This window comes from Panulirus ornatus, chromosome 64, assembly GCF_036320965.1.
Source record: "Panulirus ornatus isolate Po-2019 chromosome 64, ASM3632096v1, whole genome shotgun sequence".
Lineage (NCBI taxonomy): Eukaryota > Metazoa > Arthropoda > Malacostraca > Decapoda > Palinuridae > Panulirus > Panulirus ornatus.
This window is the reverse complement of record NC_092287.1, coordinates 4729869-4741872: the sequence shown is the minus strand read 5'-3', so window position 1 is coordinate 4741872 and position 12004 is coordinate 4729869. Positions and strand designations below refer to the sequence as shown.

General features: G+C 43.7%; 1 protein-coding gene across 4 annotated transcripts; it reads right to left on the bottom strand.

The window, feature by feature from the left end:
* Positions 1-5857: 5857 nt before the first annotated feature.
* Positions 5858-12004, bottom strand: LOC139746108 (lysoplasmalogenase TMEM86B-like). 4 transcript variants are annotated; one of them, XM_071656951.1, is made up of 4 exons: positions 11554-12004; positions 8963-9214; positions 7443-7678; positions 5858-6571 (listed from the first exon to the last, which is right to left on the bottom strand). In XM_071656951.1, exons 2-4 carry the CDS (start codon positions 9200-9202, stop codon positions 6337-6339), a joined length of 711 nt encoding a protein of 236 aa, XP_071513052.1. In that variant the 5' UTR covers positions 9203-9214; positions 11554-12004; the 3' UTR covers positions 5858-6336. The 4 variants fall into 4 exon arrangements, with proteins under 4 accessions (XP_071513052.1, XP_071513050.1, XP_071513051.1 ...); XM_071656949.1 differs by having other exon boundaries at positions 11809-11991; XM_071656950.1 differs by having other exon boundaries at positions 11814-11991.

Below are 12004 nucleotides of genomic sequence, written 5' to 3'. Positions count from 1 at the left end.
CTGGCTACAGGACTCTCTAGTCGTATATTGCACTACCGATTGGACCATTTGAATATCTCTCGACCAATCAGGGATGTTATTGCAAGTTCAGGCGCCAATAAGCATAACCGATCAATACATACGGAATGAGGTCGACCTTTGGTTGCTGGGGGCGAGGTGGTGGTACGTGGTGCTGGCAGAGTGCTGGGGTCTGGCAGGCGCTGGGGTCCTAGGGGCCTGGCAGGTGCTGGGACCCAGTGGTCTGGCAGGTGCTGAGACCCAGGGGCCTGGCAGGTGCTGAGACCCAGGGGGCCTGGCAGGTGGCGGGGCCCCTCGGCGGCTGGGGTGGAGGCGGCAGCTTTGCGTGATATATGAGTCTCATCTAGGGCGTCATTAGCCCGCCTCACCCTCCCTCCCCACCACAACACCTGCCCCTAAGCCTGGCCATCCCTCAGATATATATCTCACCAACACTTTTCACAACAGACGCGCATTAGACGACGTGTTCAAGCTGTATTATATATATATATTTTTTTTACCTGCTTTCGCTTCGTTGTTCTTGTAGCGTCTTTTTCGAGCTATGAGGGGTTGCATGTGGTGGCGGTGGTGGTGCCGAACTGCATCACTGCGATGAGGGATCTCAGGTGGCTGGAGGTGACGGTGGGGAGCCTGATAATGTGTATCTCAGCCCCACTTTTCACGTCATAGCCACAGTGCACCGCAGTGTTTGGGCTATATTACAATTTTTTTTTATTGTCGTGTTCAGTTGTGAAGTAACACTAAGAACGTATATTTATAAGGGTTGCAAGTGAAAGAACCCTAAACGAAAATGGATGGGTTCCATTTAAGTATCTCCTGATAACCAAATGAGACGAATTAATGTGTTTTCACCTGCTATAAGAGACGTACATGACTCCCTCGGGTGTTGCAGTTTAACAGTTCATCTTGAGCACTACCGTACGACCCCTTGACCTGACCCTCGTCACGCCTTCATACACAAGCATCGTTCGCTCCTCTCTCTCTCTCTCTCTCTCTCTCTCTCTCGTGCAGTGCACCTTTAGCGCCACATTACGTAGCTACACTACACATTGTACACTATACGGCCAGTGTCCAACGTTGTTCTACATTAAACAAACAACTCACTAACACAATACACCCTGACATCTCTCCAGTTACACTCGCTCTACCTCCATACACTTTGCGCCAAACATCCTCCATTCCATGTCACCAGTATAATCCTCCCTTCCCACAATACCCAGGCCGTAATAGTACACCCCAGCCATCAGAACTACACCCAGCCACCAACACCATCAAGTACACCCAGCCTCCAACACAATACATCCAGTCAGCCTGGCGTAATTGAAGTGTTACACGCCGTAACATGAAGGATCCCAGCCGCATACCAGATCCTTGAAAACAGGATTAAACTCCATCAGTCACTGCTCTGTACAGAGGCAGCGACCATTCCAGCACGACGGCACGACCGTTCAACAACCTCTAATGGTCGTACCGTCGTGCTCAAGGGGTCGTATCTTCCTATTCAGTGGGTTAAGGGAGGTAATCTCAATTCCTTCCAGATTTCCCGTAACGTGAACATTACGCCACGTTGTGACGTAATGTTTTAGACTCATTACACTGGGACATATGCCATAGAACGTCTCTTAAACTAGTTCCCTTTGTGTATAAGTCTCACAGCCAGTGTGGAAGAAGGAAAAGAAAAAGGCCTTCTGAATCAGAGTGTCGTGTAAGTGTATTGTGAAATATAAATATTGGCCTAAACATTCCAGCAGCTCCATGTTCCCTCATTCCACACATTTGGACACCGAGGACTGATGAATATTCACGTCCAGGAAGAACTTGGAATAATTTTGCATAATTGGGAATCAGCGAGTGGGAGGCGGCGACGCGGGAAAATAAGGCTGGGGAAACACAGGCAGAGGTGGGTGGCAACGCTTGAGGTTGCTAGGCTGGGCTGACGAGGTGGTCCGTGTGATGGGCGACCAGACAGGGAGGTGGGAGGGAGGGTGGAACAGCAGAATAAGAGCGGACGATCGGAGAGGAAATCAGAAAACATGAGACTAAAGTCAGGGAGAATTTGTGGATAAATCTGGGGAAATCCCTGGGGATAGGGGATTAAGAATACTTCCCACGTATTCCCTGCGTGTCGTAGAAGGCGACTAAAAGGGGAGGGAGCGGGGGGCTGGAAATCCTCCCCTCTCGTTTTTTTTTTTTTTTTTTTTTTTTTTTTTTTTTTCCCAAAAGAAGGAACAGAGAATTGGGCCAGGTGAGGGTATTCCCTCAAAGGCCCAGTCCTCTGTTCTTAACGCTACCTCGCTAATGCGGGAAATGGCGAATAGTTTGAAAGAAAATATATATATATATATATATATATATATATATATATATATATATATATATATATATATATATATATATATATATATTCCTATGGGTCCACGGGGAAAATGAAACACGATAAGTTCCCAAGTGCACTTTCGTGTAATAATCACATCATCAGGGGAGACACAAGAGAAAGTGCGCTTGGGAACTTATCGTGTTTCATTTTCCCCGTGGACTCATAGGAATATCTTGATCACGCGCAAAATTGTGATCCTTTCCAATATATATATATATATATATATATATATATATATATATATATATATATATATATATATATATATATATTATATATATATATATAATCAGTATATACACGTCTCACCTCCTTGGTCATCCGCTTTGATAAAGGGAGATAATATAACCCATTTGTAACATGGGTCAGCTTTCATACTACTGTAGAAATTCTCTGGCCGGAGACAGAGCCGCGTACGATCACAAAAACAAATGTGAATTGCGTATCCAACTCAGGCACCCGGCTAGCTGCTCGCTCCTCACCAACGGATTACACACACAAAAACGGGCGAGTCGAACTTTTAATATAAAACTTTTAATCTCTCATTTTTCATAGAAAATGTAAAGTCGGGACGTAATTAGCTAGAAGTGGGTAAGACATTTTTTCCGGATGCTCTATTATCATCCATCTATGGCAAAATGTAGTGTATGGATGTTACCAACTGGCGGATGATGGTGGTTGTTGCTGTGGTGGATGATGGCGGGTGTTGCTAACTGTGGCAGATGTTACGGATAACATTGCATTTTATAGTTTACGAACACAGCATCTATAACGACTTACACCTTGGACAAGTCGTCATACCCGTGCTCACGAGTCATAGTGTGTTCAAGGGTCGTACCGTCGTGCTCAAGGGTCGTATCGTCGTGTTCAAGGGTCGTATCGTCGTGTTCAAGGGTCGTACCTTCATGCTCAAGGGTTGTATCGTCGTGTTCAAGGGTGGTATCGTCGTGTTCAAGGGCCGTATCGTCGTGCTCAAGGGATTAAGACAGTGCCTGATCCTGCTGGATGGTGAATGAGTCGACAGTCAATCATACGTTTCGCCTGGTGAGCTCAGAGACGTCTCAGTGCATGACTCGGCTGACGTCGGCACATTACCGAAAAAAATAGAACGAAGATGAGATAAAAAACAAGTGCTATAGGCTGTCCAGGGTGGGTCGAAGCCGTTAACCTGAGATGTAGCTAATGGTATTCACCGGGTTATCAGGTACCGGTGGGGGAATTACCATGGTCATATCGGAGTACTGATGCACCGAATTGCCCAGACACTGGGCCCAGGCGAGGGAGTCGGCCACTCTGATGTTGATCATTTATATGTATATGCTGATAACCACGAGTAAAATGGGTTTTCAGCCGGTGATGTGACAGTTATATGTGATAAAGGTAATGGGCAAAATTGCTAAGGTCAGTGTATACAGTGAGAGCGTTGGATGGTGTTAGAATCCGGTTAAACACCTGAAAGTGTTCAAGTGATTTCAAATGGTCGTTGCAGAATGACGCTGTCAGCCTTGACCATAATTTGTGCTTGTGCTCAATTTCATCAGAGTCCCTCATGGTCACCATATAGATTAAGGAAACACATAATCCATCATAAATATAAACTATTTCATATAAAGAAAGGTTGTGGGATTCTGTTTGGTATGAGGTACTTATGATAAAGTACCATAACGATCATTAGTAAACACACAGGTACTCCTCTTGCCTTGTGCTCATTTTTTTGGGTGAACAATTTATTAATTCAGTAAGTCAGCATTTGTCTTCTACATTCATCCATGCTTCACACTTTGCAGTAATGTTTGGTTACTCGTGCGAGAATGTGTTATAAATTCCTTCCGTTTGAATATTATGCTTCTTGCGAGAGAAGTAATTTTGATTTACGGTTTTGATGGCCTTTGGTGTCAAGTGTCCAGTCTGGGTTTACGTGTTTACATCATTACCTGTGTGGGCTTCCCTGAAGCCATCACTTGACCTTCACTTGACCTGAGCGGGAGACGTGTTAAGGCCGTCTACCTGACTAAATCAATGAGACAATGACTTTATGGTATGGCCTTATAATTCTGACCTTAATATTGCATTGTTTTCTCCCTGAGGATGAAGGTTTCCTTACTTGACGTCAATAAACTCGAAATTATGAAACAGAACTTACTACAGAAGTCTGGTGTTCAAGGCTACAATAAGTTCTCCAAAGTATTTTACGTTACTGCAACTCAGGATATAAGTGATCTCACATTAGTCTGTTGAGCACGACGGTACGATTCTTAAGGGTCGTCAGAGGCCAAATGGCCAAGGGTCGTACCAACGTAATCAGGAGGCTATGATCACCCATGCAGCAGTAGGTGGCGCCCACCTAACCTTACCCGCCCGGGACACATTTGTAACCGTCTCCCGTTTTCTGTGCAAAACATAACCATTAAATCCCTCAACTAAAAAATAATCTTAAAACAGTTAATCTGAACGCTCGTGATCTAAGTGGTGCCTCTGGAATGCCGGGGAATTTGGCGCAAGACGGATGAATTCCAGCATCTCCTTAGAATGGATTAAAGGGAAAGTATAAGAGTTTGGCGAGGGAGCCGTGAGCCACACACAACTCCCCTGATGTATTGCCGCAGCTGTCGGATCCCACGGGAAAAATAGGAATTTATCCCGACACGATATTTTCACAGTGATGTATTTTGAGGCACGAGTTATGTTAGCGTCTGATATTAAAGAAGAAGAAAGATATATGCAGGCAGATGGGCCCCAATATATCAAAGAGATGTGACCACACCACCTATATATAATCTTCCAACTTTCGCCAATCATTCCTTTTAGAACGGATTGAGAAAAGGACTCTGCAATTCAAGAACCAGACTTGATGAAGGTATGTTGTGATAGAGGTGTTGGTACGGAACTCGATCAGAGTGCGACACAACACAATGCGAAGTGGTCGTGTTAAGGTCTGGTAGACTGAGGTTCCCCCAGTCTGTTATGCTGGACTTAATGACCACCAAGCAGTTCAGTCATTAAGAGAAAATCATCATCATACGTGAAACAAAGGTCAGATATTAGTTACTGTCGACAGTTGGTTGTTTGGGCTTGAGACCTATGGTAGTTAAGGCCGTCATTGTTAAGTTATAACTACCAGTAGAATAAACTTGAGCACCTTTAGGTATTGAAAAGATAAATTCTAAGACAGTGGACGCTCTCACTGCGTGTAGAACCCTTGTTACCTTCCCGGAGGCGAAGAGGTGCGTTCCATAACCACACAAACAGGAGGCCAATCAGGTGAAGGCAACCATCAACAACTATTTCCTGGTTAGGGTAAACGAGTGGCCGGTCGATGTAAATGGCCAGGGTGTTTGTTGTTCCGGCTCGCTTGCTATTCTTAACTCACTACAAGTTGTCTATTTCATTCTTTTATGTATTGAGTATAAATGTTAATATTGGGGGATTCATATCTCGTATTTCTGGTAAAGAAAAGCAGTATTCTTTCATTTTTCATTACATGGCTTAAAATAAAAATTTTGGTACACTATAACATTTGTACTAAGTATGCATCTTTATATTTACAAATATGTACTACAGGTATACATACAACAGTCATATACTTATATGAGTAAATGAGTATATATTATTATATATACTGGCAGGGAGGCTGGCAGTCATCAGCGACCCCTGTACTGACCCAAGATGAGGTTCGCCTACTTCACCTTCTGATCCAAGATGAGGTTCGCCTACTTCACCTTCTGACCCAAGATGAGGTTCGCCTACTTCACCTTCTGATCCAAGATGAGGTTCGCCTACTTCACCTTCTGACCCAAGATGAGGTTCGCCTACTTCACCTTCTGACCCAAGATGAGGTTCGCCTACTTCACCTTCTGATCCAAGATGAGGTTCGCCTACTTCACCTTCTGACCCAAGATGAGGTTCGCCTACTTCACCTTCTGACCCAAGATGAGGTTCGCCTACTTCACCTTCCCGAGCGGGGCGGCGCTGGCCCAGAAACTCTCAGCTGAGCCTAGCACTATCAGCAGCTGGGCCAGGTAGTAGGTGGACAGGATGATGAGCTGGGCGTACAGGTGGGGCAGGAGCCGTCCCAACTGCAGCACCACGATGCACAGGTCAGACACGCAGAAGGTGGCGGCGCCGAGGGCCGTGCACAGGCGCCGAGCGCCCGGCAGGTCCTTGCGGAAGCGAGATCTGTCGGGGGCACCAGCAAAGATGTGACAGTGGGTAAGTAATGTAGAGAGCATTATTGAACCCCTGAAATAAAGACCTCAGTCGTCATGATAACGGATGACTGAGTCTAGTAACGAAGGAGACTCGTGTTACTATGGCTCATTCGTGTGATGCTCTTAATGTTGTTAAGTTTGCTATAATTGCTATATTTCCATTGCCGTCACTTGACTGACTGTAGCAGTGGCATAAGGCAAATAACAGAGAAGATATGTGATGGGATTAACTTCCCCTGACACAGTCGTTAACACAATATTCATCTTCTAATAGGCTTCTCTTCTTGAACTATTACCTTCACAAGGACATGATATCACTAAACATTGTTATGTAAACCGACAATTCGCTTCCTATTGCTCAAAGACATAATAATCCCCGATTGATTTTTATCTTTTATTACGTTACCTGTCACTAAGCATTTCATCAACGTACTGTTAATTATAACAGTTATATTAACACCTACTACTGGTAATGAAAAAACATTAAATAATTATATTAATTTCAGTTAACCTCTAACGGAAGCACTGTTTACGTCCGCTAAACTTTGAGTCAATCACTGTTAAACTAATTTGCATACGGCTTTGCAAGCCAATTAGATACCTTAGCAGAAAATTACGAGTATAATTTTGAACACAGCATAAAGGTTCGTCATAAACATCAGGGCATCGTACGTCAGGCAGCACAGTGGCCGTGCATTGGTGCCGGTCGCTAATCTTCCGACTTCAGTTTGTCAATTCTCTGTCATAATTACTAACAAAATCATACAAACACAAAGTTGTTATATAATGCTTATAATAAAGACGAGGTGAATAAAAAAAGAAGAATGGGGGCCCCTCACCTATCCAGCGCCCGCCAGAACATGCTGGTGATGGTGAAAGAGTAGATGGCAATGGCGACCTTCAGATAGAGGGTGGGCATAGTGGGCAGCATCACCGACAACACCAGTAGGTTGAGGCCGTGCAGTGCCACACCCAACACCCAGCTCACGCCCTTCCACCCAAAACTGAAGACGTACAGGCCCTGTGCCACCCCGAAGAACACTATGCCACCGAGGAAGTAGTTCTCTGGCCAGACCTGGCAAAAAAGGAAGTTCACTCATGACGTGCAGAGAGGCGGCTGCTCTCACGGAGTAACAACCTTTCACGGCAGATAAACCTTCGCCCAGTGAGACACCTCACTTTATGCAGCTCTGTCTCCACTTTGTTCCAGAGGCGTATGACCACGTCCTCGGATCCGTGATGTTTACATTCTCTTTACTCTCTTCCTTCTGTTCCTGCAGTCCCAACTGTCCTAGGGGGGCTCCTAAAGCGCCCAAGAAGCTAGCCACGTCCACTGGTCGGAAACACAGGTCATAAGGGTTGTGCTGTGTAAGCGTGTGTGTGTGTGTGCAGACGGTGCGGGGTAATTGAGCTGTAAGTGCTCGTCGTTGTCTTAATTAATTGTAGTCACATTGAAGGCACGATGGGTCTTAAGATATTCTAAAACGGAGTTTGTAGTGTTACAGTGATGAGTGATGTCCAGGGCGTAAGTGGGAGAGTGCCTCGTGTTTGTCTGGGGAGTGTGGTTTCTGATATGTGTGTCTGTCGGGTTGAAGTTTCAGACTGAGTGTTTGTCAGATTTTACGTATATATATATATATATATATATATATATATATATATATATATATATATATATTCACCAACGCTAGTTGGGCAGCCAGAGCAAGGCATGGCACTAACGTTATTACATCAACGCTCATATGCAACTCAGGAGAGAGTTACGACCATAATTTCAGCACATTAAGGTTTGGATTATAAGTCTGACGTGTTCGCTGTTGCTCATGAAATAATTACCGCTTGCGTAAGGTCAAAGCCCAAGATATAAAGCTGCTAGGCTGAGTTCCTCGTTGCTCTTAACATTCTTTAACTACCTTCCAACCAAGGGTTCAGTCAGTAAACTTCATGGTAGTCCAGGAGCAATGGACATTTTGCCATATATCAACTGACTTGCGTACAACAATCACACTTAAGTAGGGTTTCTTCTACAGTTAGTCTGTTATCTGGGCTTTAGGCCTGTTTAATTGACAGCGAAACTTGAGTGTCAAACGTTTTTAAGAACACCTTTCGTACATTCTTGAACTTCTTCAGGTGTTCAAGCCTTGGATCCTGCTTGCTCACTGCACGTATGACCTAAGCTTGTGTCATGACTTTAATGAAATCCAATTACTATATCAGGTAACATGTTCACGATTATCATAAAATCCACGGACAAATATTTGTCATAGTACACTTCAGGATATTTCCTGTTTTTAACTACAAATTGTGGAAAAAAAGTATGTAAGAAAGTACATCGTCTTGGGGGAAAAAATATACTTACAAGAAAAGCATCGCCTACGAGAGAGAAGCAGAGCGCCGCTTGAACCTTGGCGGACTCTCCCTGGCCTTGCTCCGTGGTCGCCAGGAACACCAACAGGCACACTATAGGCAGACACTTGAGCACCATTCCTGCCACGGACGGCTCCTCCACCGGCACGTACCACACAAAGCAGGCGCCCACCGTCACCGCGAAGGGCAAGAGCTGGTGGAGGGGTGGCACACCTCCGTCCTTGAGAGTCATTGTGTATGTGTTCTGGTGCAAAGAAAATGAAATGGTTTACCAGTCAGATCACCATTATATTTTTTTCTCGCTTTATTCATAATGATAAGTTGATATCATCTAATATATATTATCCGAAATATACACTTATCTCTAGCATCTATCATTTTCTGTTAGTGTAAAGTGGTTGTTACACTCGAATATTCATGACTTTGAGAATATTTTGTCATCTTAAAAAAACATTTATGAACTGTACAATTTTGATAATCGGCATCAATTCATTCGTATGGGATAATCAATTAGTCTATGATTTGACGTAATTCACACGGTGTCGCTTACGAAGTCAGTTCTTGCCAATCATAGATTCATCACTATATGGTACAACCACCTATGAATCATGAATAACATAATGAAGTAAGATGAACAACCAAAGATGCACTACATACAGGATGGGTGGAGACGCGGTTGGCTGGGTCGAAGGCTCTAGCTACTGGGTGAATGACGCTGTTGTGGTGCACACGTCAGCGAGTGTGTGTGTGTGTGTCAGTGTGGTAGTATTCACGGCTCCTGGATGCTGTCCATGATGGGTGGACTGTGTTATCTCATTATCAGAGCCGGAGTTGCTAGCCGCGGCATTAATTATATAGACACACGTGCAGTACCCTTACCAGCATTTAACGTCGAGAATCACCAATACTTGGTGACACACTGGCGCTACGTATATACTTTCCGTCGGTTATAACCCCGGTACTACCTTTCGAGACGTAGGGGTACAACAGGATTACTTCTTATCTCTTCCTAGACCAAATATAAATTACATGGCAATGAATTGATCCGGAGGAATGGGGCTTCCCTAACACCAAAAAAAAAAAAAAAAAAAAAATCACAGGCTTCTTGTGGCAACACTGGCGCGTCTGGCATAACAACCTTGTACTTGAAGGACGCCGGAGTACATGTGACCCTCGCTAGAACATACACGGAATACAGGTAATACCTTGACAACGGTATCGTCTTTGTCATCAGATATTGTTCTAGTCGCACAAGCCATGATTTCCAACATTTCTCGGGAATACCTGTACAAGTTGCTGAAGCCGAGGGACTTCACATGCTCGTTGAAGTTCTATAAGGTAAACAGCTGATTAAGTGGATCATTGCCCCCCTGCGCGTATCTGTTAATGGGAAGTTCAAACAACAGTGAACTTGCACATCTTGCTCGTGGCTCAGTATATGACATAAACATGTGCAGTAATCTCGCACGCATTATTCATTTAGGTTAGGTTACATAAGAGACTTAGGCTTGAGGAAGGGAAGGCCCCCACCCCGACGTGGTTTGTGCATACTTCGTTTGACGTCTCAATCCCACGTTATAGTTACAAAAAAACTGCATATGTACCATTCACAAACTGCATTTCTAATATCTTCATGATCAGTGACACTTTCCATATATCTATTAACATGACTTTATGTCATTTTGTTTGAAATTGACTCTCCTTATTTAGCAAGGTCTACGGTTTGCAGTCAGACTATCAATTCATTACTTCAACTTTGATCATATTACATATTTACTCACGTCATTTTAGTTATGATGCAGCAAAATCGACATAAAAGGAAAACTATCCCTGAATATGTCACATTTGATAGCGGGATAAACGATTCCTACCTATGGACTTACCATTACTATGAAGCAAGACATTTCAGTATATAGAATTTTCCGTTTAGGGATAGCCCACGATCTGCTGTCAGAAACAACATATTGTTAAATAGGCGATTTTAACATTTTTCCACGCCCATAAAAACAAAATGCCTCCATTTTCTTTATGCTACACTAGACTCTCAAAGCAGACATCCCAAGCCCCTATAGGTTGTGAATCTCATTATATTTTACTGTAGGAGTTTCCACTCATGACACCTTAAAAAACGGGCACATTCGGTAGAAAATACCACGGTGGAAAACGCGGGGAATTTGTAATATTGCGCACTTCATAATGCGAAATCCTCCCCCCAGAGTCGGTGACGAAATACCCTGGATTCCTCCGGTGGATCTCCCTGGATACCATTACTGTGAACTGGAGGACATTTTACAGTAATGGTAGGAATCCAGTGTAATTTGATAAGGACATTTGAGGAGATCTTCGTTTATCCTGTTTTAATTTGAAAGATACTCTCAATTTTTTTTTCGGCTTTGGGGCGTCTATATCTAAAGTTAATTTTGTAATTCATTATTTGGGTGGCAATAGGAATACTAAGTTGGTGGTGGGTTTGATAGTGTGGTCATGAATTTCAAAAAGTGTGACAGTTTGACATGTGATTAGTATTTCGGTATTTCAAAACATTCTAATTCTTCCTTCTGCTGCGTCCCATTCGCGACTTACCTTTACTACAGAGGCCTCCTTCCTAATCACCAACACGCCTTAACAAGCGATCATTTAACTACAACAGGCCCTAGGGTAGCTCGTTGCATTAAAGATTTCCACTGATAGCCGTAAACACAATGATTTATTAACTTAATGTTGAAATTATATTGTTTAATTAACTCTATATAACGTTCATCAGAGACCACACAGTGTCTGCACCACTCACGAGAGCAAAATATAACTAAATCAAGAGAACCACAACACCACACACACCTCACAGTACTTCCCTCCTCCACTCTACGCTGCCTTGCGGCCGTTGCTTTCACTGTCTACTTTATGGTCAGATCCGTTACACTTCCTCAAATGTTTTCTAGGATATAAGCCACTCTGCTCAAGCAAACTGGGCGACGTGTGAGCTTGTAGCAACGTGCCAAGCACTAGTAAATGCGTATGCTATGCTTCAAGGTCT

Excerpts from the sequence above, each read along its gene's own strand:
- LOC139746108 (XM_071656951.1), bottom strand. The coding sequence starts at position 9,202 with ATGACTCTCAAGGACGGAGGTGTGCCACCCCTCCACCAGCTCTTGCCC. Across the intron at positions 7,679-8,962 it reads TCGTAGGCGATGCTTTTCTT|GTCTGGCCAGAGAACTACTT; the intron begins GTAAGTATATTT and ends CTTTTTTGCCAG. Across the intron at positions 6,572-7,442 it reads TTCTGGCGGGCGCTGGATAG|ATCTCGCTTCCGCAAGGACC; the intron begins GTGAGGGGCCCC and ends TGCCCCCGACAG.